Source organism: Podarcis melisellensis, assembly GCF_964234715.1.
Source record: "Podarcis melisellensis genome assembly, chromosome: 9".
Classification (NCBI taxonomy): domain Eukaryota; kingdom Metazoa; phylum Chordata; class Lepidosauria; order Squamata; family Lacertidae; genus Podarcis; species Podarcis melisellensis.
In genome coordinates this window covers 41,163,235-41,191,148 of record NC_138541.1, presented here as the reverse complement: position 1 = coordinate 41,191,148, position 27,914 = coordinate 41,163,235, and the positions used below count along the sequence as shown (strand labels likewise).

General features: G+C 44.7%; 1 protein-coding gene across 4 annotated transcripts; it reads right to left on the bottom strand.

Annotated features, from left to right (window-relative positions):
- Window positions 1–322: 322 nt before the first annotated feature.
- On the bottom strand, window positions 323–22,640 carry TMEM144 (transmembrane protein 144). 4 transcript variants are annotated; one of them, XM_081926182.1, is made up of 12 exons: window positions 22,320–22,640; window positions 20,579–20,781; window positions 19,131–19,253; window positions 17,064–17,163; window positions 10,778–10,858; window positions 9,893–9,971; window positions 9,154–9,239; window positions 8,742–8,860; window positions 7,237–7,356; window positions 6,155–6,252; window positions 2,511–2,564; window positions 323–732 (listed from the first exon to the last, which is right to left on the bottom strand). In XM_081926182.1, the coding sequence occupies exons 2-12, from the start codon at window positions 20,715–20,717 to the stop codon at window positions 649–651; spliced, it is 1,083 nt and encodes a 360-aa protein (XP_081782308.1). In that variant the 5' UTR covers window positions 20,718–20,781; window positions 22,320–22,640; the 3' UTR covers window positions 323–648. The 4 variants fall into 4 exon arrangements, with proteins under 4 accessions (XP_081782308.1, XP_081782310.1, XP_081782307.1 ...); XM_081926184.1 differs by having other exon boundaries at window positions 8,751–8,860; window positions 22,464–22,640; XM_081926181.1 differs by having other exon boundaries at window positions 22,464–22,639.
- Between the last annotated feature and the right edge of the window lie 5,274 nt (window positions 22,641–27,914).

Genomic DNA, 27,914 nt, shown 5'->3' with positions numbered 1-27,914 from the left:
TCAACAGGGTTGGTGCATTGTGTTCCCTCAACAGGATGGTCCAGAAAATTTTTGGTAGCTACCTTGGGTTCATTACAAAGAAAGTGACACAAAATCTACAAGGGTAAACCAAAATGTCATAAATTGGCGAGGAAGCTCTTTGAGTTCTCCAGAACTCTTCATCAGACTGTTTGCTGAGCAAACTCTGTGTGTCTTTGTCTAAAGGTGGAGTATCTGGGTGATGTTCTTTATTAAAAGGTCCTGTATTAGAAATAAAAGAAAGATGCAATGCCCCAACGCAAACATTACTTCCTCTGTATAGTAATCAGCACTTACACTTCACTGAACTCTTCCTTTTATACGTTACCCTCACCCCAATAAACAACAAGCCATAATACAAAACATAATGGGATCATTAAAACCTCTGACCTGGATTTCAGCCCATAATCATCCAGCTTAGAGAACATAAAAAGGTTTTCCCTTATTTTCCCAAATGTGGAAAACATGATGAATGCCTTGCATTTCCCACAAAAAGTTCTTGCTCTATAGACTTTTGCTCCTTGCTTCTCTGGCGAGAGTGATATTAGTGATCCAAGAAAATGCCAGATAATTCTCTTCTCTTTCGTGTCTTAAGCCACAGCTCCACCTGCTGGTTCAGGCAGTGGTTCTTCAGACTTTAGAAAAAGCTGTCGAGAGTGACCCAGCCAAAATAACACAAAATGCTATTAGAAGCAACAGATAGTTTTTCAGCCCCTGCATAGACACAGAAAGGGGTTATTGGTTATTTTTCAAATGTTCTTACATTTGTATCTTGCCTTTCGACCATGATGACCTCCAAGACGGCCTACTCTGGTTCCTAGGGGGTCCCAGACTCACCAGACCCAGACATGTCTGGTTTCAGCAAGGTTGTGCCCTCATGTACCTTCAGACCACCCCCTGGGATGTGTGGGGAAGAAAGAGAAGTGGCGTTATTTTCCAAAAGTCAGGCTTGGTATTGCGTTATTTGCAAAATGCTGCACACCGACAACTTTATTGTATAGTAAGATATACGTTTGTCGGAACACATTCTACAAATGGTAGTGGTCAGATAATATTTGCTTAGTTAAATTTATCTGGCCAAATTACCTGTATGAAGCAGTATGTAACATCAGTTTGAGTGTTGAACTTGAACTGGAGATCCCTGGGTCCCTTTCTTATACAGAGTGATCTTGGTGGGCCAGTCATTATCTCTCAGCCTAACATACACTGCCTTGAGCTCCTTGGAGCATGGGTGAGATATAAATGTGATAGTAACGTGTGGAGGGGCAGCTGGCACTCCTACCGGTACACACCCACCCACCCATCCACCCACCCACCCAACTTTGCTGTTCCCCCTTCTAGTGAGTTGCAGCAACGCTGCTGCCAGGAGACTATTGCTTTGTCTCTGCCCCACTGGACGACCTGAATGTAAACAAACACACCCATGTAGGGAAAATAGACTGGTTCAATGCAGCAAGGAAAGACAGGACTAGACGTTATACATGGACACGGGGCAACAAATTCCAGCAGCTGCTCATTTTAGGAAAACTGAAGCTCTGGAAAGGGGTGCAGAGGAGGAGGAGGTCCTTGCCTCTCCCCATTTTGCAGCTACAACATCCTTCTTAGGGACTTTTTCCACTAGCCTCCCACAGTGTTTCAGGTGGGGGTTTACTCTTTCAAACCCAGAACCAGTAAGGAGAATAGTGGTGTACAGTGGTACCTCGGGTTAAGTACTTAATTCATTTTGGAGGTCTGTTCTTAACCAGAAACTGTTCTTAACCTGAAGACCACTTTAGCTAATGGGGCCTCCTGCTGCTGCCGTGCCGCCGGAGCACGATTTCTGTTCTCATCCTGAAGCAAAGTTCTTAACCCCTATTTCTGGGTTAGCGGAGTCTCTAACCCGAAGCGTATGTAACCCGAGGTACCACTGTATTAGTGTGTGAGTGTATGTATGTATCTATCAGGGAAGCGGCTGGTTAAGCCCCTGCTTTTCCACAATGCTGCCTCACTACAAGCTGCCCCTCCCAAAAGCTTGGATTTATTTATTTAATGTTTAAAATGTGTATGCCATCCTTCCTTTAAAGAACCAGAGGGCGATTTGCAACATAGAACACAACAAACAATATAATATAAATGCATAACATAAGGAAATTCCTTTCTTCAGCGGAGCTGTCACTGGGAATTTTGTTATACACATAGCCCCCAAAAAGCAGTAGCTTATCCACCATAAATTTGTCTAAATAGGGTCTTTTTAAGCCATCTTAGTTGGTGGTCACATAGCAGCAAACACCATAGGTTATCTATGTGCTGTGGGAAGAATCATTCTGAACCTCCCACGTTGCAGCTTCAATGGATGACCTCGGGATCTAGTATTACTAGGGAGAAAGGAAGAAAAAATCTCTAGATTTGCCTGCTTCTCTCTCTCCCCCCCCCCCAGCTACTTAGAACATCCCAAGCATTATTTTTCAGATGCGGATACATCAAAGATGAGAGGAACATGTTGCAGCCCTTACCTTTATTTCTTTAAATACCAGGACTCCCCACATTGCAGCTATAAAGCCAGGACCCTGGAGAACAAGATTAAGACACGATGAATAATCATAATAGCATTTGTTCATGAGGATTTGCTAGAGCCCAATTATCTTATTTAAATTCAATCTTGCCTTCACTGAAACGTAATCGTGTGCTAAATTGTTGCTCGTGATGATGACAGAAGGAAGAATGTGAGAAGATAATGGCCTTTAATAAAAGGCATGCCAATCCCGCAAAAACAAAACAAACCTCTGGGGGGCACTTGCAGATTACCTGCTTTAACGAGCCACCGTCCTGATTTGTTTGCAGGGAGGCCTGTGTTTTATTGAGAATCCATTCGGATTTGTTTGTTTTTGGGAGGATAGAGGATGTTTCATCAACCAAGTGTTATCCCACATTTTCCAGTATGCTTCTCTGTCAGTTTCCTTACTGCAAAAAAGCCTCCCCCCTTTTTTTGAGGGGGAATCAGGTTTGTTTGGCGAGAGCGCCAAATGAACTGCAATTTCACAACCCGAATATCCTGATATGTAACTGAATCCCATACTAGAAACACCCTGGAAGCTCCTTGGCAGGGGGTTGGGCTAGATGAGCCTCGTGGTCCCTTCCAACTCTACAGTTCTATGACTCTACAAAGACACATTTACAATTGCAATCCTATATATCAGGCACGCCCAGCTCCCTAGAGCAGCAGTTCTCAACCTGCGGGTCCCCAGATGTTATTGGACTACAACTCCCATCATCCCTGAGCTCTGGCCTTGCTAGCTAGGGGTGATGGGAGTTGCAGTTCAACAACATCGGGGACCCACAGGTTGAGAAAGGCTGCCCTAGAGACTGTGATCTACTCCCAGTATAAAATAACTGGCATTAATCTACCCATTGTCATTGGAGGGAGTGTGCATTTTTTGGGGGGGAGGGGCGCTTTTATGTGGGGGTTGGTCAGAGTTGTTGAGCGTTTGGGAGGTTGTAGAGCTTTTTTGGGGGGAGGGAATTCAAAAAACACTCACAAGAAACTGAAGTGCTGACTATCGAACACAGCACTAAAACTAACATTACTTTCACTTTTCGGTAACTGATACTGATGCCAACGGAAGAACCTTGCGAGTGGGGCGGGAGGTGGGGACATTACTTGCATGCAATCGACCATGATCTACCGGGAACATGAAGGCGATCTACCTGTCGATCATGGTTGACCGGTTGGACATCACTGCTATATATGCCTACTCAGAAGCAAGCACCACTGATTTAAAGTGGATATAAAGCTTGCCACAGGGTTACTCTTTGCACATATTACAGACATCCAGGTCACAGACACCCAGGCTGAAATATGCCCATGCACAACATCTATAATAGGCTTTGCTCTGAAAGTGGCTTTCCTTCTCTCCTCCCAGCCAATCTCTAGAGCACAATTCCCCCACTGCTTTTCAAGGTGTTTCCAATCTTAGTTACCCTGCTGCTCATCCCAGACACCCATTTCCATAAATGAAGTATAAAGGTTCCTATTTTTAGTACCCTGCTGTGCGGTAGCCAGAATATTTATTGCAATTTCTTTTCTATTGCCAGCTTTGACCTCAGCTGCCCCTGCACATTTTATCTCAAAATGGCTCAGAAGTATCTCCAATTTCCTCCTTCTGGAGAAGGACAAGATATATGTGCTGAGTGATCCTCATCTCTGCAGCTTGTTATAATTTACTGCACCCTATAAGTCAACAGGACAGGTGCAACTGCAGATTGCCATGATGAAAAGTGGCGCTTGTGGTGGGAAGGACTTTTTATCCTTTCCCTCTTCTCAACTGGAGAATAAAGAGAGCAGCTTGCCCCCTCCCCTGACACAATCCCTAACACAGTTCCTCTCAATGGCTGCTTTGAACTTTTCCTTCGTGCCTAAAGGGGGTCAATGGGCTATGAAACAGTGCACTCTTCTCTGAGCTCCCCGATATGCTTGAGAGAGCTATTTTGAGGAGTTCTGTCCATGTACCAGCGTTTATGCATGCAGAGAAAAGGGACAAAAAAGGGTTAAGTTAGGTGTGTGGGTTAATTCTGGGTGTGTTTGTCCTGCACCTGCAACTAGCTAAGCATGTGAGAGTGACTCAGCACAATCTAAAGTATAAAAATGCACATGTGTTTGAAGTCAATTTGCCCTTGGCTAGAGCCTAGTGTGTGTTGGAATGCTGCAAGGAGACTTTATGTTACAACTGCGTGTTATTCTCAAACTTAATCTGTTCCGAAAGTCTGTTCCAAAAGCAAAGCGTTCCAAAACCAAAGCATGCTTTCTCATAGAAAGTAGTGCCTACTGCTTCCTTTCCCATTTAGGGGTTCCTCATAGGTGTGCAGGTCGGCATCCTGTTAGATTGAATCATCAATCTAACAGCTTGATGATTCTGACCACCTTGCTTTCCATCAGAATGAGCATGGTCAAGCAGAATGCAACAGATGCTAGAGAGATGAAAGCACATTCTCTTAAAAGAAAAGGCAAATGAGAGGAACGTTATGGATGTCGTATGTCAGAGCTGGAAGAGGGCAGATCTGGATTTCTGGGCAATTTGTAGTAGATCTGTTAGGATTCCCGATTGCCAATGATTTAACAATGGCAGAAACAAAATGACTTCCCGAACCCTAAATCATACCACTGAAACGAAAATTTTTGTGTAACCAGGAGTGTATTTTTTGTGGGGGCACAGTTCAGTTAAAATTATAGAATTGTAAGTGTTGAAAGGGACCCTGAGGATCATCTAGTCCAATCCCCTGCAATGCAGGAATATGCAGCTGTCCCATACGGGGATCAAACCTGCAACCTTAGCACTGTCAGCACCACACTCTAGTCAACCGAGATATTCAGGCTATATGGGTCAGGCTATTCAGGTTTGGTGCCCAAACCAAATTCCAGGGCTCAGAATTCTTTTGCACCAAGCCTGATTGGTAGATCTTGCGGTTACAGTAAAAAGCAAAAGTAGATCCCACAAGCCTGAAGTCTGCCCACCTCTGTGTCAGTTTGCATTTCTTAGGTTAGAAAAGTATTGATCTGATGTGTAGAGATCTTTCCTATTCTAATTAATTCAAGAGGGTTCTGGAAGCTTCTCTGTGTGAAAGAAACAAGCAGAAGGTTCATGATGTTTGGGTTATTCCTTCAGAGAAACTGAGCACAGCTGGCTTAAACTGGTTCTGTTTCATTGAAGGTCATGCTTACTATAAAAGTAAGGCCAGAAGAAGCCTAGGTTTCACTTTTTCTTTCTATCTCTTTTCTGTATATAGTGTTAAGGTTTTAGACTTTTTATAAGTTATTGTACGTTTAAGTTGGGTCTGTTGCAACTGGATTTCTTATAGACAGTGCCAATCCTGAATGTATTGGATTTGTGACCATTATGCTCATTTGCATAAGGTAGCAGTAAAGCTCTGCTGCATGAAATGTAATTGCCTCTGATCTATTTTTTGGGAATCCTGCAACCTGTTTTAAGTTTTTGATCTGTTAACTATACGTCAGAGTTCTGCTCTGGATCAATATTGAGTAGAATTTCATGACACTCTATTGTACGTGAAACCTCCATAACAAAGGCAGGAGTGGGGTGTATATGTGGTTTGATATACAAAGGAACCCACCCTTATGAGCAGGACCTTCTTTGGTACTTACCGCTGTGATTATTGGAAAGCTGACCACAGCACTGAGGTAATGATTTGCTAGGAACCAGCAGGAAGTGGCGATCGCCCACAATACACCAGAAACAAATCCTGACAACAAATAAGCATATTTTATTACTCATAGAAAAAATAGCAATATAGACTTGGAAGGGACCCTAGGGATCATCTAATCCAACCCGCTGCCACGCAGGAATATCAGCTAAATTATGTATGACAGGTGGCCATCGAACCTCTGCTTAAAGACCTACAAGGAAGGAGCCGTCTGCAAGCAATTTGAGCTGGTGTGATGTACTGCCAGCCCAAAATGTCTGAAACGGGCATTGCGATCTGAATGGCATAGAGGTTTCAGACAATTTACCAATATATCGCCCAGCTCGAATCCTAAGGCCATGCTGCATTTGCAAAGGGCTTTCAAGGGCTCAAAGCTCTTAGGCTGCATTGGCTACTTTCCTATTCTTAACAACAATCCTTTAATGGTTATTGTAAAAGGGTGTTCATGTCAGAAATGAATATGAAGCAGGGACTACCTGATTTTTAGCCTGGGGTGAAAGCCACTATATAACACCAGCCTTTGTGTCCCTTGAGGAGCTAAGGGGCACTAAGTCAGTGGGGCACTGATCTTTCCCCACAGCAGAAACGCCCCACCTGATCCTGGATGCAGGCACAGCTGTATGTATTCTTGCAAATGCAAACATATTCTTTGTAAAATGAGATGATCAGATGTATTCTTCCATATGTAACAGGTTTATTTTCACGAGGAGCCAGTGCAGTGCTCTCCAGATGCTGTTCAGATGATCCAGATTATGTGAGTTGGTGTTCAACAACTTCTAGAGAGCACCGTGTTGGCTACTTTTCCACTACGACATTATTAATATAATACCTCCCCAAAATACCTTCTGGGTTTTTTATTATTATTATAAAAGGGCTCTTAAAACTGTGTGCAGGATAGAAAACTCATCACTCTTGAAAGTACCTAGAGTGGCATACTCAAACATTGCCTACATTTGTCTAATAGCAACAGAACGAAGTATGTTTGATAGTGATCTGCAATGCACGTGTATTTCAGAATTCTACCTGGGATGATGGCTTCAGGATAAACCTTAGGTCTATTTTTCATCACTGCACAATAGATCAGGAAGTAGATGGTACTTGTAAGGAAGATGCCACTGAAGTGGGCAAAGACGTAATCTAAATCTGGAACAAAAATGGGAGGCATATGCATATGTAGAATATGTTTAGGAAATTAACATTATTCTAGAAGAGCAGCAATTACTTCTGGTAAGGTCTTGCTCCTACCTTAGCCACATGTTTGTTCATATAAGGCCTTCAATACCTTCCCTGGTTTTAGCTGATCAAGAGGCTTTGCTCAGTATGTATGTGCGATGTAAATGTGACTGTAAATACTATACTAAATGTCTCACTGATTTAAACTTTATGATTTCTTTGTGGTTTACAACAAATATTAAAAGCATCAATAGAAATAGTTGAAAACCATTCTAAAACATTTTAAAACAATTAAAAACAACAGTAGAAAATATGTAAACACATCAACACCTGTGTGTCTGGTGTCAGGATAGGCTTGCCAAAACGAAAAAGGTTTTCAAGTACAGTGGTACTTCAGAAGTCTAACAGAATCTGTTCCGGAAGTCCATTTGACTTCCAAAACATTCGGGAACCAAGGCGCGGCTTCCAATTGGCTGCTGGAAGCTCCTGCATTCAGTAGGAAGCCGTGGAAGCCGCGATGGATGTTCAGGTTCCAAAGAATGTTCACAAACTGGAACAATCACTTCTGAGTTTGTGGCGTTTGGGAGCCAAAACGTTAGTCTAGCAAGATGTTCAACTTCTAGCAAGATGTTTAACGACTGTAAGTGTCGGAAGGAATATAGTCAAGGTAAGTTTCACAGATCAAAACCTTTGAGTGAGTACGTATGGGATAAGGTGATTCTGCAAGTAAACTGGTCCCAAGCCATTAATGGCTTGATATAACAATAGTAGCAACTTAAAACTTTACCCAGTAAGAAATCAGCAACTGCACTAGCATTCTGCACTAACTGCAGTTCTCAGGTCAAGCGCAAGAGAAGCCCAACATAGAGTGCACTGCTGTAATTCAATGTTGATGTCACCAGTGCATGAACTACTGCAGTTTGTTATGGATTGCTGGGAACAGTAACTCTGTGAGGGGTGAACTACAGTGCCCAGAATTCTTTGAGAGAAAGGCTGTGCTTTAAAGGCACAGTAGCCTAGGGCTGGGAAAGTGTGCTCCTAATTCTTCCTTTTAAATTTGCTGCCATGACTTTATCTAACTGGCACCTGATGTCATATGACATCAAGTGATGGACAGGTGAGTGTGGCTTGGGCCAAACCATGTCATGGGGCAAATTAGGTCTGCAAGCTAGAAACACCTCACCAATGACCTAGAGAAACTATATTATGAGGTGATTAATACATATAATAAACAAACAAACAAGGGACAGATAAACAAAGGGGGAAAGACTTTCCCCTCCCCTTTCGCCCATCGTGAATGAGCAAAATTTCCCACTGGTTTAGATTTCATATTAAAACAGTTCATCTGCCTTTACCAAATTGACTTGCTCCGGTATATTTCGTTCCGTTCCTTCTGCCGTGGTCCTTGATGTAAAGCACTGGCACAAAACTCGAGCCATAAAACATTCCAGCTATCACAGCCAGGGAGCAGCCTCTTCCAGGAAAAAGAAAGGAAGATCAAGATATTACAAACTCAAAGACACCCATTGCACTATACAACATTCATTGCAGGTTTGCAGAGCTGTGGCTGAAACATGCTGGAGAACAATTGCCAGTAGTTTTCTAGAAATTGCTGTCTTGAAAGAGATGTTGGAGCACTCATCACTGCCACAGAATGGTTACAGTTTGTCGTCTTTATTGCCTTGTGAAGTTCACCAAAGGAAGCACGAAACAGGAGGTAGCCAGGTAGGCTAGAGGAAATTCACCAGAAAGGGCTGGACAACTTACATCATTCTCTTCCCTAACGGAGAAAGATGGTCTACCCATGAAGCATCAGTCCCGTTTTCAGCGCTATGATCAGAGCTGTTGATTGACTGTTGGTGAAAAGGAAAGCCATTAAGGCTAAGATTTCTGAAAACATTCAGACCTGGATTGTGCTAGGTATGCTCATTCACTTGGGGATGAGGAAGGAAATCGGACAGCTAGGAGCTGATACCTAAAGAATTTGCAGCTGGTGCATCTGCGGATATTATTCATTTCATTGCTCTTCTTTTCTTAATACCCCCGCTTTCTCCTAGCGCAGGACCCAAGGATGCTCACAGCATAAATTAATGCAGATACAACAATACACAATAAATATAGACATTAAAAAACAAATAAGTAAGTAACCCTATGAAAAAAATGCACCAAAAACACAAAAAACCATTTAAAAGCACTCTCACACACTGAGATGTCCAAGAAAAGAGATTTCCTCAACACCCCAGTTATTTTCATTTTTGAATTGATAATTGAACAACATTGGAAGCTATATCCTGATAAGTTTGTCTTGCTACATCTTCCTTGCTTCCTAACCTTAGAGGGCACAAATAATGGTACTTTCTCTTATTTCCAATATCCTTTACAGTTGTGAAAATATGTGGGAGGCCTCATAAGGGTTACCTTGAAAAGAAAGCGGTTGGAATAAGTTCTGTGTTATAATGCTTTTTTCTAGTGCGGAAGTATGACATGAACAAAAGCAAAAACTTACATGTCTTAATAGCGGGGTGCTCTCTGATGACGGTGAAGAGCTCTCAACATCACTTTTTATAAAAAGAAATAGGATGGCACTGCAAATGAAATATCATCATGAACTAAACACCATCATGTTGTAGCATTTTATGCACACACACAAACACACACAGTCGTACCTTGGTTTTCGACAGCTTAGTTCTCGAATGTTTTGGCTCCTGAACGCCGCAAACCTGGAAGTGGTCTGGTTTACGAACTATTTTTGGAAGCCAAACGTCCAATGGGGCTTCCATGGCTTCCGATTGGCTGCAGGAGCTTCCTACAGCCAATCAGAAGCCACGCTTTGGTTTCCGAACGTTTTGGAAGTGGAATGGACTTCCGGAATGGATTCCGTTTGACTTCCAAGGCACGACTCTGTGTGTGTGTGTGTGTGTGTGTGCGCGCGCGCACACACACACACACACACACACACACGTGTCTTAAAGAATCATAGACTTGTGATTATTTAGTCTAACCCCTTGCAATGCAGGAATCTCAGCTAAATCATACATGATTTAGTCTTCCTTACTTCATTTTGCTGATTTTAAAAATCATTTTTTAAGACATTATCCTTTAATATCTCTGGCTGAGGGACAACATTGCTTCATAAATGGTGCTATCCAATGCATATTTACTAAGAAGTAAATTCCACTGGGCCAATGGGACTTCCTTCCTACCTAGTATGTGGTTAGGAATTGCAGCCTTCAACAGCTTACCTGCAGACTCAAAAGAATAAAAGTTTTACTTTGCCTCAGTCGTTTTTAAATTCTGATTCACTTGCATATATGTATATACACACATACACACGCATACCTATATGCATAAGTAGTGTTTCAAAATAGAAATATAGTAAGATTGTTAATACCTTAATACTGAAAGTCCAGCTCCAATGTAGTTTAAAGCTGGTTTTGCTACTTCTTCTGGGTCAATCCCAAACCAGCCAAACCTGTGAACAGAAAGGTTAAAAACTCTTTTAAATTGTTTCCAAAATGAGGAGGGCATAGAAAAGTGCAGGGAAAGCTATCTAGCTTGCATAAATAAATTGCATGTGGCAATCACAAGTACAAGGGAATGATAGCTTGGCAAAGAGTATTGATTTTCTTTTCCAGGGTCACAGCATTGCAGTTTGACTTGTTCTTGTACATGCCGAAAGGATGTATATAAAAATATAAATGAATCCATTCCTGGAAGTAAAGATGTCTCGATCTCATGTACCATCTGAACAATAAAAATACTGTCTTGAAAAATGTTTAGTAGTTGAGGCTAGACTTGTACATTGCAAAAATTTAAACAACTCTTTAAAAATATAAGCAACTATTAATCGCTCGTGGAAACATTTAATTCAGCCTATTGAGGATCCTCACATGGTTTATAGGGCCTAGCTGACATTATATCTGGCACACACATAATAACATCTTGAAGTCAACTTGTGAATGTATAAAGATTGAGAGGGAGGAGGAAATTACATCAGAATGGAAGTATCCAGATAATATTTTGAGCCTGATTGTCAGGGAACTGACATCTAAAGCGCCGCAGGTGCAAAGGCTCCCTGAGGTTGAGAGAGCAGTAGCAGCGGAAGAGGGAACCAGTAGAGGGCGAGCAAGAACTCCAAGGGAAAGTGAGTCGGAGGGATGGCTCAGAGACGCTTCAAGCGAAACCAGTGGGGAGGTCTCAGGACCTCCTATAGGGACACCCACACCTCGACGGAAACTGTCACGCCGAGAGGCCAGACGACGTGTTTCCGTTAAGGAGCTTTTATGTTGGAAACGTTTCCGAAAGCAGCCACTTTCGGATTCTACTAGTGATTGACGCAGCCATGCTGGAGGGGCTCCGTCACAGGCAGAGGTTTGAAAACCTGATCAAACTCTGAGGGACTTGCATTTTACGCACAAGCAGCTCATCGTCCCATCACAGCAATCCGAAAGTCACCGAAAGCCAGCTTGTGCAGAGAGAAGCATCATGAGCAACCCAGCCGGAACCGGGGGTGCAGGAGCAGCTGGAGGGGGTCCAAGCCTGGAAGAAAGGTACAGAGCGTTGGAGATCCAGTTGGCGCTGCAAACGGCGAGGCTTGAGGAGAGGAGGGCTCAGGATGCAGAAAAGGGAAAGGAGAAAACCACCCCGCTCGCCAGAAAGGTACCAGGATTGGTGCAGAAATTCGGGGGGGATCCCAGGAACTATCATGCCTTTAGAACAGAGATGCAATACGCTCTAAACTTGCAGTTTGATGACTTCCCCGACGAGGAATCGCGAGTGGCGTATGTGATTGGCCATCTCGAATCCGGGGCGAAAGATTGGGTTAGACCCCTGATGGCAGCGAATAATGAGATCTTAAAGGACACGAGGAAGTTTTTTCGTGCCATGGACCTGATGTTTTCCAGCGATATTGAGCAGGGGGTGGTGCGAAGGCAGTTAATGGCTTGCCAGCAAGGAAGCAGATCTGTCCGTGAGTACTGGACTGAATTTACTATGCTGATTCATAAATTGGGGTGGGACCTATCGGCGGAGCCCATCCAAATGCTTTTCGAAGAGGGGCTTTCTTCAACCGTCAAAGATGAGCTTTCCCGGGGGCCCAGGGCGGAGTCTATGGACCAATTAACCAAATCTGCGCTGGCCATAGGAGCGCGCCAGGAGGCGAGGGCTTTGGAAAGGCGGGAAGGGAAAGGAGACCGTTGGAGGGAGTTCCGCATTCCAGACATTCCAGAGCCATCTTTCCCGCCGGCAGAGCCGATGGAAGTTGGAACAGCGCGGGCGCGCGCAGTTTCAAATCCCAGTGAAGGGCGGAAGAAGGAGGGAAAGAGCGCCAAGAGATGTTATCTCTGCCAACAGCCAGGGCACTTTGCCAGAGTCTGCCCACAAAGAAAGGAATGGCAAGGGATGGCAGGAGCTGTTGGGGGAAAGGAAGAGGAAAGCAAGGAGCAAGTAAAAGCCAACGCCTGGCTGCCACCGTCGGGGCACAGCAGCCAGGCCAAAGAGCAATGAAAGTGCCCATGCCAGAACCTCCCAGATCTGCTTTAGTGATAGAGGTGTTACTAGAACTGCCAAACGGACACCCACTAAAGGTCAAGGCGCTTTTGGATTCAGGCAGCTCCTGTAATTTCATGAGCAAGGAGTTTGCAGCTGAGCACCAGATACAGACCATCCCTTTAAGTAACCCCTAGCAGGTGACTACGATTGACGGCAGAGAGCTGTTGGGGGGAGAAGTTAGCCAACAGACTGTCCCGATGATAATGAGAGTGGCAAGGCACACCGAACAGATAGCGTTTAATGTGGCCATCCTGGGAGGAGCGCCCATCATTTTGGGGATGAGCTGGCTGGCGCTACACGATCCGCTAGTGGGCTGGCATCAGAGGGTGGTCTCCTTTGGGTCAGCGCATTGCCTAGAACACTGCAAGGAGGGGAAGGTCTCGGGAGGAGACAGAGTCACCCTAGCGGGGATGGAAGTGATGGGCAAAGGGAAGGTGCCCCCGCAATACGCAGATCTGAGCAACGTATTCAGCGAAAGGGAAGCAGACAAACTGCCACCGCATAGACCCTTTGACTGTCAAATCAACCTACTCCCAGGGGCCCAACTCCCAGTAGGCAAGCTGTACGCCATGTCAGACAGGGAGATGCAGGAGCTGAGGGAGTTCATTGACAAAAACTTGAAGCGAGGTTTCATCAGAGAGTCCCGAGCGGTGGGGGGCAGCCCAGTGTTCTTTGTGGACAAAAAGAACACAGACAAACCGAGACTGGTGTGTGACTTCAGGGCCCTCAATGCAGTGTCGGAGCCCCTGGCTTTCCCTATGCCCCGAATTGACGACATTTTGACCAGAGTAAGGAAGGGAAAGATTTTTACAAAACTGGACCTGCGGGGGGCGTACAATCTGATACGCATAAGGAAGGGAGATGAATGGAAGACCACCATGTTTACCCCTTTGGGAGCCTTTGAATACCTCGTTATGCCCTTCGGTCTACAAGGGGGCTCCGCCTGTTTTCAAGCTTTTATAAACCACGTTCTGGGACCTTTGCTCTACAAGAACTGTGTGGCCTTTTTAGACGACGTGTTGGTGTATTCGGAAGATGAGGAACAGCATGTGAGGGACGTTCGAGAAGTGTTGGGCAGGCTGCAAGCCAACCAGCTGTGGGTGAAACTGGAGAAGTGCCAGTTTCATACCAAGGAGGTGGAATTCCTGGGGTACCGCTTGTCAGACAAGGGATTGGCCATGGATCCAGGCAAGGTTCAAGCGGTACTGGAATGGAAGACACCGAAGACCAAGAAGGACGTGCAAAGATTCTTGGGGTTTGGGAACTTTTATCGGAAGTTCATCAAGAACTTTGCCCACTTGACGGCGCCCATCACCGACTGCCTCAGCAGCAAGAAGAAATTTGTTTGGACGGTGGAGGCGGATCGAGCCTTTGAAGAACTGAAAAGGGCTTTCGCCTCGGAAGAACAACTTCTGCATGTGGATTTACAAAAACCCATGAGAGTGGAAACAGATGCATCCGACCGGGCTATAGGGGCGGTCCTTCTTCAACCGGGGAGGAGTGCGTCGGAGTGGAGACCGTGTGCATTCTTCTCGCGGAAACTGAATAAGTCCGAGAGGAATTACACGGTGTATGACAGGGAACTACTGGCCATTCACGAAGCATTCCGGAGGTGGAGACATTTATTAATTGGGGCACAACACAAGGTGCAAGTGTGCACCGACCACAAAAATTTAGAGTATTGGAGAACAGCTCGAGTGCTCAACCAACGACAAGTGAGATGGGCACAGGAATTCTCCAAATTTAACTTTGAGATTTGTTATGTGCCAGGCCCAGAAAACGTCAGGGCGGATGCGCTCTCACGCAAACCAGAATATTGGGAAGGGGAGGAGGTGATCGAAGAGAGACATGTCATCCCGGAGGACCGCTGGGTGTGTGGGGCGGCGCTGGTGGGGCAACGGGAACTGGTGGAGGAAACGGAAAATGATGAATATGCCCAGGATAAGCTCAGAGGTCTCAGGGGGGAGGGCGAGAGCCCCGGAGGTTTTGAGGAAAGAAATGGGGCATTGTATTACAAAGGGGCACTGTATATACCCGAAGGTGAATTGAGGGGGAGAGTACTCAAGCAGTTGCATGATAGCCCCACGGCGGGACATTTTGGGCAACACAAAACCATGTGGTTGGTTACCAGGGAATTTTGGTGGCCTAAGGTGAGGGAAGATGTAAGGGAGTATGTAAGAGGGTGTGACCAATGTCAGCGAGCCAAAGGGGAAAGAAGGGCGCCGGCAGGGTTATTAGAACCTTTACCCACACCAGAACGGCCTTGGGAAGCGATATCAATAGATTTTATGACGGATCTGCCAAGGTCCAAGGGGAAAACAGCCATCATGGTAGTAGTAGACCTGTTAACTAAGATGTGCCATTTTGTAGCATGTTCACATGCAGTCACAGCGGAAGAAAAGGCGAAGTTGTTTGTGGAACATATCTTTAGGTTGCACGGGGCTCCCTCGAGGGTGATCTCAGATTGAGGCAAACAATTTACTTCCAGGTTCTGGAGGAAGCTCATGAGCTTGCTACACGTGGAAGTTAATTTTTCAACTGCCCGGCACCCTGAAACCAACGGGCAGGCGGAAAGGGCAAATGGCATTCTTCAACAATATCTTAGGTGTTATGTCAATGACAGAGAGAACGATTGGGTCGAAAAGTTGGCGTTGGCAGAATTTGCCTACAATAATGCGGAGAATGTGTCCACAGGGATGAGTCCCTTTTTGGCTAATTACGGGTGTCACCCCAGGGCATTTCCAGGGGAAGGAGGGGAGAGATGGAGCGTTCCAGCGGCTGAACATTTTGTAGAAGAGATGGAAGCCATCCATCAGCAGCTCCAGCTCAACTTAGAAAGGGCCAAGGCACAATATAAGAAGCAGGCAGACAAGAACAGAAGGGAAGGTGAAACCATAAGGGTGGGGGATCAAGTGTGGTTGTCAACCCAAGGGTTGCCGTTCAAAGGGGGTTGTAAGAAACTGAGGCCCAGAAGATTGGGACCCTTTGAGGTGATTCAGCAGGTCAACCCGGTAGCTTTCAAACTCCGATTACCCAACCACATGAAATTGCACCCAGTGTTCCACAGGTCGTTACTGTCACCATACAGGGGGGGACGTGAAGGGGAGCACGTCAAGGGACCAGCCTTGGAAGAGAGGGAACGCCGCAACCATGTAGCGGAAATCCTCGATTCCAGGTGGAAGGGTAATCAGGTGGAGTATTTGGTGGCGTGGGAAGGGGAACCGGAGTCAGAAAACACCTGGGTAAGTGCAGAGGAAGTCAATGACGAGGTTTTAACCGAAACGTTCCACCAAAGGTTCCCGAGGAAACCTCAGCCTATAGCAAGGTTTAGGAGGGAGTATTTCGGCACCACCGATGAGGAAGAGGAAATGGAAGGGTTCGCGGAGTCGGAGTTGGAAGATGGAGTGGACTCTGATGACGAAGAGTACCTAGAGAGTAGGAACAGCAACAAGTGGAAGGAAGTGTTCGCGACGTCGGAAGATGAGGGAGGTTCTTTCAGGGGTTTTACCTCCTCACCGCCAGTAGGAGAGGAGACGGGAGGGGGTGAAGGGGGCCCTGGAGGGGAGGTGGATGTCAGGGAACTGACATCTAAAGCGCCGCAGGTGCAAAGGCTCCCTGAGGTTGAGAGAGCAGTAGCAGCGGAAGAGGGAACCAGTAGAGGGCGAGCAAGAACTCCAAGGGAAAGTGAGTCGGAGGGATGGCTCAGAGACGCTTCAAGCGAAACCAGTGGGGAGGTCTCAGGACCTCCTATAGGGACACCCACACCTCGACGGAAACTGTCACGCCGAGAGGCCAGACGACGTGTTTCCGTTAAGGAGCTTTTATGTTGGAAACGTTTCCGAAAGCAGCCACTTTCGGATTCTACTAGTGATTGACGCAGCCATGCTGGAGGGGCTCCGTCACAGGCAGAGGTTTGAAAACCTGATCAAACTCTGAGGGACTTGCATTTTACGCACAAGCAGCTCATCGTCCCATCACACTGATCTTTGGGGCAAGATCATATATTACAATGAAGTACATTACAGAGAGAGAGAAAAAGCTTTTGTCAAGACATTCGTCTTGTTAATGGTAATTTTTAAGTATAGTATGATGACTCATACCATAGGTGAAGTATACAGGGTGCTTACCTTGAGCTTGCCCAGCCAGTTAGCAAGTTAAAAGAAGCCCAGATTAAGAGACCAAGGCCCAACCCAATGGTTTTGACAATGGGGACAACTGTTATATTACCTGCACAGTATGAAAAGAACAAAAGCAAAATTAGCTGATTAATACAGTATAATCTTACTATAGTAGTTCTATATCAGTATTATTAATGCAACTGCTAATAAGCATAATCTACAATAAATCACTACATTTAATGCGCTACATTATGCATCATGGCCAGAGAATGTACAAAACTAAACCGAGATATATACCTGTTTCCCGAAACCCGTTGAGGATTTTGTATATTGACCAGGAATTGTGCACAATTCCCTCCCTGCGGATGGATGATGGGCACATTCGCCATGAGGCTTGGTGAATGTGCACAGCGTCCAACGCTTATGTACATTAACTGTTCAAATTACATGCCTTTTAACATATATAAGGCACTGGAGGATAACAATTTGTCATTCCTCCATACTCACATACTGCACGTTTCCATGCTGGGGGTACAAATTACTCCCACCACACATTCACCCGATGTGTTAGGAGAATGTGAACCCATCTTGAGCAGCCATCTCTGCCACTACTCTTTTTGGCCATGCCCCCGCTTCACAGAATAGGCCCTAAATATATACAAATGTGTATGCACAGAGCCCTTATGCACAAAGGTCTCTTTCACATGACTGATGACTTTGTGGCTGGCAGGTGAGGATGGAAGCCCAGCACCACCTCACAGCAACATCCCCACAGTCTCTGAGTCAATGTAAACAAAATATTCCCCGTGGGTTGGATTCAGACTTAAGTCTGGATCAGCCCAGTGTTTTCAACACAGTAACTGAATGCCACACTTGGCACTCTTTTCTGAAGCAGTTATACTAAAGCTCTACCAGCCTTTAAGTGATGTGACATGAAATCTCAGAGAGGGAAAAAACCTCCCACTGAACAGACAGACAAATCACAGCTGCAGGAACCCTGAAAGTCCTTGTAGGATCAAGCACTTGATACTGTTTTTAATGCAACTCTACCACGCAATAGCATTTAGTATTCTCGTCATGCTGAATTACATAGCAGTGGATGCGAGACAAAATTAATAGCCCTCTTCAGACATTCTCTCGTCATATTACATAAACAGGTGGGAAGAGGGCATGAGGACAAGTGGTCTGGCTTTGCCCTTCGGATAACCCTCCATGATTCTAAAATGTGCAGGAAGTCTCCCAGAGCACAGGTGGCACCGTGCTGCAGAATATTGTTTTTCAGCCTGTGGAGGGTGATCAGAATGCGAACCAAGGTGTGGATGTGGGCAGAGCTAATATGTTGGTAATATGCTGAGTGTTATTCCCCCTGTTGCTTATTATGAAGCTTTGCCAAAGTGTTGCCTCTGTATCTTGCTTTTTATTTGAAACCACGATGCACACCTTAAGGTCAAATCAGTGGTGTGTTTACACTGCCGAGCAGCTTGCAGGTTTTACTTCAAAATGAAAAACAAATGTTAACTGTGTTCTATTTTCTTGTAATACAAAATACCTCTAAAGTATATATTTTGGAAGCTGCCCAGAGTGGCTGCGGCAACCCAGCCAGATAAGTGGGGTATAAATAATAACATTACTATTATTTTTGTTATCATTAACGCCCCACCCATCCTGCCTTAAGACAAAAATGGTTTGAAGAGGGCCAATACATACATATGTCTCAGTACTGCCATACCTCGGGTTACAGACACTTCAGGTTGTGTGATTTTGGGTTGCGCACTGCACCAAATCCGGAAGTACCGAACTGGTTACTTCTGGGTTTCGGTGCCTAAGCGCTAAATCATGCTTTGCGCATGCACAGAAGCACCGAATCGCGACCTGCGCATGCACAAACGCAGCGCTGCGGGTTGCGAACGCCGCAGGTTGCAAACGTGCTTTCCGCACGGATCATGTTTGCAACCCTAGCATCCACTGTATTAACAATTGCATTTTACAATATTCCTGCAATCTGCAAATGGTGCATAGATTCACATGTGCATGGGTGTTAAATTGTAAACAAGGTAAGTGTTATTTCAACCATACCTGTAGCCCATAAAAAGCCACCAACCATGGCAAGAGGCCAAAATCTAGGGCTGTTCTGAATAAGGTTAACAATCAAAGAAACTATCCAGATAGCGGCACAGAGAATCCATTGGAAGAACATTCCTAGAACACAAATAAATCCAAGAATAATTAAGCACAACAGATCATTATGCAGTCATGGCTGTTTAGTTTTAGTCTATATCATAAGAAGCGTTGGGAGATTTGGTGGTGGTGACGGTGACGTCTGTGGTTGAGCAGCTGCGATATCACGGACTGTTTCAAAACTATTTGGGAAATGAAGATATAAGAAACAGAAGCAAAACATCACTTTGGCTGGTATTAAATCTCACCTTGGCAACGATAAGGAAAAGTATGGAAGCTGAAGACAGAAAACTGAGTTATAAGGGGCCTCTCAAAGTGGGGAAGAGAATGCCCAGTAGGCAGTAGATTAAGAACAAGAATCTAAGGGAAGAGCAGGTAGATAGGGCCTAATTAGAAAAAAAAAAGATGTGGATAGACTGAGAACATGATAAGGCAGAGCACAGAAATATAGGAAGCTGCCTTAGACTGAATCAAATCATTACTCCATCCAGATCAGTGTTGTCTTCACTGACTGGCAGAAGCTCACCAGGTTACTCCCTGCGCAACTTGGACATCCAAGGATGGAACCTGGGGCCCTCTATCATTGAGTTACAGCCCTTCCCTTGAGTGATGGCCCTTCAGTGTATCAAGACCACTGAACTGGGAACCAAACTATGTATTGCAATAAATATGTTGCCCTTATTCCTTATGTCTAACTCATGACCCAGAATGAACTCTTCACTCGACTCAGTACTCTGGCCTGGTAATAAACAGCACCTTCCACAGCCCATCAGTAGCCAGTGGTAGAGAGTAGGACTTTCAGCATGAAAACGGGCAAAGGACCACACTTTAGTGGCTATTTTTCCATTCAGAACAGAAGAGTCCAGCTTTAGCATGCTTTTTAATTTTTTTTAAAAAACCCATGTGTTTACCTTAACATGTAGTTTACTGAAAAACAACATTCGAAGCATGCTTTGTTTGATTTTATAAAAAGCTTGGCGTCTGTTGCAAACAGAAACAGGGGCAATTCATTTGCATTGACGCTTCACATCCCTGCAATGCAGAAATCTTCTGCCCAACATGGGGCTTGAACCCACAACCCTGAGATTAAGAGTCTCATGCTCCACCAACTGAGCTGATGATGTGATAACTTCTAGAAAACACCAGCTATTCAGCTTGTTTAGTGGGTGAGTCAAAAACTAAATCCATTTATAACAATGTTTATTTAGTTATAGAAATATTCCAACTCTGTGATTCTATCACCAACCTAATATAAAGTGGCTGTTGTTTTAAAGAGTATGGAAATTTTGCAACATGTACCATGTAAAGTATAACAATAGCAATTCAGTTTAAGCACAAACATTTACCATCGCCAGTGTCAAATTTCTTAACTGGTACAAAGTTTGTTCCAAACAAGATGACAGCTATTGCTGAGGAGGTGAAACCAATTGTTAGATCTGTCACATTGCTGCTGACAGGGCTGGTGGTTCCTTGCCAGCTGTCCATCTCTGTTCTTCAAGAGAGACTCAGAAGTCTTTACAGAGCTACTTGGATCCCGTTTCTGATAGCTCTGGAACCAGAGAAATAAATAGAACATATAACACATTTCGGCAAAAGTATTCCCAATGGTTTTATGCAAGAATCATTCTAGAATTCTTCTATGACCTCTGTTCCAGTATGTTACTATGGATATTGAACATGCAGCATGGGTTGTAGCAATGTATTATATGGATGAAGGTCTCTCTCTCTCTCTCTCTCTCTCTCTCTCTCTCTCTCTCTCTCTCACACACACACACACACACACTCTCTTAATGTATATAATTAACACTAATATTTAGGAGGATTTCCATTAGGGTAATACACAACTACTCTCTCCCTCTCTAACACACATGCACGCACACACACTGGAAATATTCAATGATTGGAGGGGTAAGTGGAACTCTGCCCATTAGCCTTGTCCTCAACATTGATGCACCAGGCGGTCCCACTCCTGACTGTCATGCATTGACATGATTGCCTACACAGTGACATTTGTATGAGAACAGGCGTTCCACGCCACCATGAATTGCAGAAGTGCAGGGTTCCTAACCCCAAGTTTATGCAGTTGTACACATCACAGACTCATCTTTCAGAAGTTCTGCATGGTGGGACAGTACCATGGGCACAGCAATGTTGGGATCAGATCTCTTTCCCCCTTTAGATAAACAAACAAACAAACAAACAAACAAGCAAGCAAGCAAACAGGTGGAGGGCAACATTAACATCTTATAACAAATGTATTCAGGAGGGCAGGGCTGGAGCCAGCACATGAACCCTCAGGCACCTGCCAGAGCTCCAGAGAGCTGGCAGGGCCAATTGCTGATCCCTGCTCTGGGCACCCATAAAAAGGGGGAGGGGTTACTCCATGGAGCATCGGGCAGCTGTATTTAGTCACCCTTTGAATTTCCCACAATGCCCCCAGCTTAGCATCATTCTGAGGCATTGTGGGAATTTAAAAGATGGTTAGAGCAAACCTCCAAGTGATGCCAGGTAAGCTTTCCATGAACTACTGACAGATGACCTCCCCCCCCATGAGGGGGCACTTTGCATGAAGCTGGCTCTGGGAGAGAGGAGAACTCACTGCAATGCCCCCCCATTCATAACGTCTGAAAGGGGTTTTCGGGCTCACAAAAATGAAATGATAAACGGACGCTATACAGAGTGGAAAGCCATCACTTAGTGCTAGAAAATCTCTAAGCGGTTCGCACAAACTGCAGTAATAAAATCACAAACAAAAAGTAAAAACGTGCATATTATGAAAAAGCAGTGTGTGGTCATAAAATTACGAGTCAGGAAAAGCCTGTCCAAACATGCGATTTTTTAAAAACCTGTCAATGCTGTGGGAGTGAATTGCATGAGCAAGAGCAGGTCTGAAAACCTGTTCGCGTGCAGAGTTGTTCCACCAGTGTCTACTCATTTAGACAAGAACATTTTATTTAATCCCCAATCTAGTAATAGTTGTTGTTTCCAGACAACAAACCACCACAGTGGCCACTGAACTAAAATCCTCAGATTTTATACCATTTACCACCCCCAAAGGAAGGATGGGGCAGCCGCGGCCCTACAGACCTTGCCGGACTCCAACTCCCACCGTTCCCAGGAGCACGGCCGGTGGCAAAGGATGATGGGAGCTGTAGTTCAGCCGCAGGGTCCTCCTCCTTCGCCCAAGTCTTGCTTTGCAAAACGGCAACGCGGGAGGAATTTAGTTCCTACTTGCCCCTCTGCCCTTCAGCCTCTTTCGCCGAGAAGTTGCTCAAGTGCTCTCAATCAGAAATGCAAACCTGACCACTGAATTTACTTACAAAGCTTCCCTTGCGTATCCTGCTTCCTGGTCAACGCTAAACTGCGGGTGGGAACGAGGAGCTCCACCCTGATCTCATGTGATCAACCCACTTTCCCTCCCATTTGGGAGACGTTTTGCAAGCTAGACGGCCAGTTTTGTGTTTTGGGTACGTTGGAGAGCCGAAGAGGGACGGCGGGCGAGGGAAATCGCTGGTTCTAAACCCAATTCTGCACCTCCTCCTTTTCTGTGCGCTTCGACGTGATCACGAGATTAGGAGCTAAGGGAAAGAGGAAGACATAGCTTTTATTTAAGGCAGACTTGCTAAGGTTGTCAAAGTTTTCCTCTTTTAGAGTCAACCAGAAGAGAAATGCCTGAATGTTAATTGTGTGTGTGCCCTTGCAGCTTACACACCCACCCACACTCACCCACCCCTTGAAGGCTTAATAGGTGTATTAGCGCTTGTGGGCTAGATACATAGGGCCATAGGCAGATGATAGCTTTATTCCAAGTCAGAGCATTGGTCCGTATTGCTACACTGAGTACCCAGATTTTGGTGAACTTCATTTCCCATCATTCCTGGTCACCAAGTAAATGGCTGGGGATGGTGGGAAACGTAGTCAAACAACATATGACTCCGCAGCATCTAGGTCTGGTCTGCACTGCCTTGCTCCTGCTTCCAGCATTTCAGGCAGGAATCTGCATATATCTAATGAATCCCCTGGAGCTGGTGGTATATCTAATGCAAGTAAGGCAAACAAGGAAAGACTGAAATGTATTGGGGCTAATTTCTCCAACAATGAGCTATGTGACATTGGGTGTCTCTAAGGCAGGCACCCCCAAACTCAGCCCTCCAGCTGTTTTGGGATTACAACTCCCATCATCCCTAGCTAACAGGACCAGTGGTCAGGGATGATGGGAGTTGCAGTCCAAAAACAACTGGAGGGCTGAATTTGGGGATGCCTGCTCTAAGCTAATGAGATCCAGTGCAATAATATCTGGCGTATGCAGCTGTATCCAATAAAGATCCCCAAACGGACAGTTCTGCCAACGCATGGATAAGATTCATGTAAATGTGCATCTCTAGATGGTGATAAATAAGCAGACAGGTGTGTCTGTGTCCTGGGCTGTCCAACCATACTGAAATATGTAGTGCAAGCAATTCTTTATCACTGTAAATGTGGCAGCTCTGTTCTATGCAGCCAGCATTTTGTTAACTTTTGTTATATATGGTTGATAGATTTTTGTTAATTTTCAGGGGCAAATCATATGTTGGTGCTCATTCAATAAATGGTGTGGGTGAGTGGTTGTGACTAGCCCTATGAGGGCAAATGTTTTGTCTCGTAGAGAAGGCTCGTGCCAAAATATGTGGGACAGGTTGGGGTGGAGATTGGGGGTCTGAAAATTACCTTTTGCAGAAATGACTTCAATCCATTACAGTGGCACACAGGGTCTGCAGTGCTTCATTCAGTGAAAACAACAAAAGCACTATGATTTACAGCTGCAAGAAAAATATTGCACATTACCTGCATACCTGGGCTTTGCAATGCGAATTGGTTTGACAAACCCACTCTCCTGCACAGGCTCCAGCAAATCCCCTCTCTTACTCTCTGATCCATCTGCCGCCCCTTGCCAGTGCAAAACCCAAGACTCGACTGTAACAGGCTCTTGAATTGCAAACTCCCCCTCTCGCTCTCTGTGATGTACCCTTTGCCAACGCTAAAACTCTCTCTCTCTCAGACTCCTCCTCCCAGACCCACCCTACCCTCTGCCTGTGCAATTTTGAGAATGAGGATGAGCTACGTGAAAAAAGGTATCCCGTTTGAAGTCCAAACAGGACAGGGAACACTCTTCTCCAAAAAAGGATGATCACGTTTTATTAGGCACAAGTGGCAGCCACTGAGCTATGGCTCTTTCCTGAGGCTTTGACTTTTCCCCAGGAAAAGGCTTGTTCTGAAATTCTTATAATACAGAAGAACTTGGCATTTTGCATTGCAGTCTGTAGCTTCAGGTGACTTTTAAAGCACTGTCAGATGTTCTTGACAGTCTTGCTGACTCAAACTTGAGTCAGCCAGCCTTGATTTCCTTAACGATTTGCCTCTTTTAACTTTCCTCTGACAGCTTTGGTTTCCTGCAATTAATTAGAATTGTCTTTCTATTATTAGAATCCCTTCTACCTAACCTTGCTTCCAACTGAGCTGGGACTGTATTCTGCCCAAAATTCTTCTACTAACATGTCACTTTCCTTTCTTGTGATTGCAACAGCCATTATAGCTGTGCTTCTCAACCGACCCTTAATCACTTTTACTTGGAAGTGAATCACACTTTCCCTCCACTTTCAGCCTGCTGCATCATGATCCATACCATTACTAATGATCCCCTTACCCTAGAAACATATATTCAGGGGCTGCGGAAGAAAGGGGAAGGTAGGAAACCTTCCTTTTGTTCTGGAAGGGAAGTTAGGATCTAAGCCATTATGTTCATGCATCAGTAAATCCCCACGTTCTGCTGCTGTTAACCCCATTCTGTTTTTTTAAGAAATTTGTGACCCACTGAGCCAAACCCAGCCCACCAGGGACTACGTAGGCCTCTTCTTTTTGTTCCCTTGCTGCAACTAAATTGAGAGGTAGGTGGTGATGATGGTTATGATTATCAAACAGAAAGCAAGACTACTCGTCTGGTATACAGTGGTACCTTGGTTCTCAAACGCCTTGATACTCAAACAACTTGGAACCCAAACACTGCAAACCCGGAAGTGTGAACGCTTCCGTTCTGAGCACCACACTTCCATTCTGAGTGTTTAGCTGAGGTCTGTCATGTTTTTGCTATTTATTTTGCATTTTTGTTTTTACTGCTTTTTTGTTTTGTTTTTGTGGTTGTGTGGAACCCAGTTCAGCTACTGATTGCTTGTGTGACTGCAGTACATTGTTTATTGCTTTCATTTTATCGCTCAGTGATCTTGTTAGATAATAAAATTTATGTTAAATTGCTGTTTTAGGGGTTGTTTTTAAAAGTCTGGAATGGATCAATTTATTTTGCATTACTTTCTATGGGAGGGTGTGCCTTGGTTTTGGAATGCTTTGGTTTTGGAATAGACTTCTGGAATGGATTAACAGGACATTACAAGGGGAAGGCTTTGGTTGCGGGTGGGCAGAACATCAGTTAACTGGGTACTGTTCTTTCAAGGCTTTTCGATAATTTTTGTGGATCTAGGGGAGGCTACGGCCATGAATTGCAAAAGCGGACGAGGCTCACTCCTGTGCTTTTAATAGATATGAGGAAGAGGGAATTCCAGTGTCTGTAGCAACAAGAGAGGCGGATATAGGGGAAGCAAGTAGCTCATACAAACTTGGCTGCATTGACATGTGGAATGTTATCTCGTGCGGGTGAGCTGTTTGATTGGCTGGCTGGCTGGACGAATGAACTACTCTTTTGGATCCAGGATGATGTAAGCTAGATTTGTGGTTTTGTTCCAGAACAGTGGCCTATGCAACCCTAACTCCACTTACCTTGGAGTAAACCCCACTCAGTTCAGTTGAACTTACTTCTGAACAGACGTGTTTGGATTGCATGGCTACATATTTATTGTGGTTCTGAAGAAACTAAATCATAATTGAATGTCTTGACTGCCCTCTGGCGGTCCTGATGAAACAATGCTCAGACTCAAGTTGGCAAGGAATGTAGTAGCAAAAGCAACAGTCTTGTGGCTTACAGATTTAGTCATTGGAAAGCTTAGGCCATAACAGTCCACTTACAGTAATACGGCTGTAGTCTTTACCCATTTCCCTGCAAGTAAGCCCCAAAGAGTACATTTGGACTGATTTCTGAGATCACAGTGCAGGTCTGTTTAAAAATACAGTGGTACCTCAGGTTAAGTACTTAATTCGTTCTGGAGTTCCGTACTTAACCTGAAACTGTTCTTAACCTGAAGCACCACTTTAGCTAATGGGGCCTCCTGCTGCCGCCCCGCCGCCGGAACACGATTTCTGTTCTCATCCTGAAGCAAAGTTCTTAACCTGAGGTACTATTTCTGGGTTAGCGGAGTCTGTAACCTGAAGCGTATGTAACCTGAGATACCACTGTATTAGGAACGAGGAGGCCTAGTGCAGCTCTCTTCCCAGACCATTGCTTCCTTTCCCTTATGCAATCTAGAGCAACTGACCTTATTTCCCATCTTTAGAAAACACCCTACCTGTTTCTGCAGTCCTAGAGTGTTTACAACTAGCAGGCGTTCTGTTTAGATGAGTTGTTGCTTTCAATTGTTATTATTTCATGTAGTTTTAAAAATACGGAGGATTGATTTTTCATGACTGGGAATCATGCAGTGCCTCTGACTTGTTTGTGGCTGAGTCTCCTGCAGCCACTAACCTGCTGTTTCCACCCCTCTATGGCCACCGTGAGATCTTGAAGCAAAGAGGTGGTAAAGCAGGGCTTCATCCTGTGCATGAAGAATACAGGCAGTTGCCTTTTCCTATTGTTACTGACACCATGCAGCAAGCTGTTAAGGAGTTCTCACATGGATTCCAGTTACCAGGTTACATTATTTAAGGTGGGATGGGAAGTTGTACTTCTTATCAGGTAGCCTTAAAAAAAACCCTTATCCCCCCCCCAGGTATAACTGACCCTCTGATCTAACTTGAAATGAATCCAGTTAAAGTTTGCCTTTTTAAAAAGCGAACTAGTTTAGTTCAAGTTGACCCAAATGAACCTTTTCATAAAAAGTCTGTCTTCCATCATCTTCCCCATCATTTAGAATGGTACAAGCTGAAGTTTAGGGCCCAAAATTAAACCAGAGGCCACAGACTTGTAATTGGATGCCTGGCATACAGAATGTCAACTGGTGAAGCTTTCTCATCATTGTATTTCCATACTCGAAAAGGCTTGCCCTGCTTAATTTGTGCCAGCCATACAGCCGATAAAAAGGCACAAGGCATTTTTTTTCTTTGTTCAACGGAATGAATTCATTCCAAGCCTGGCCTAAAACAGACTTGACTACAAATGCACCCACTAAAATATCAGTAGCTTATATATTGTTTGCAGTTTCATCAAAACAGAAAATTGCAGCAGAGGCTGATCATAATGTAATCAGGTTGAAATTCATACATGGGGGAAGCTTATGGGATTTGTCAGGAGTGAATTTCTCCACTTAGGTGAGAAGAGTACCAGGACTTCGGCTCCTCCGTACGCCTCTTGTCATCGACATTTTAAAGCAGCCTCCAGAGCATCTTTCACCAGGAAAGAAAATACTTTGTCAAGCAGGGAGGAATATTAAAAATATGCTAAGAAGATTAATGCAAGGTTGTTAATACACCTCACCAGTTCGCTATCATTAATCCTGTCAGTTTGAAGAATTTTATTTTATGTCTTCAGTCACGTTTTCTTCA

Excerpts from the sequence above, each read along its gene's own strand:
- TMEM144 (XM_081926182.1), bottom strand. The coding sequence starts at position 20,717 with ATGGACAGCTGGCAAGGAACCACCAGCCCTGTCAGCAGCAATGTGACA. Across the intron at positions 9,240-9,892 it reads GCACCCCGCTATTAAGACAT|TCAATCAACAGCTCTGATCA; the intron begins GTAAGTTTTTGC and ends TTTCACCAACAG. Across the intron at positions 7,357-8,741 it reads TACCGGAGCAAGTCAATTTG|ATTTAGATTACGTCTTTGCC; the intron begins GTAAAGGCAGAT and ends TTTTTGTTCCAG.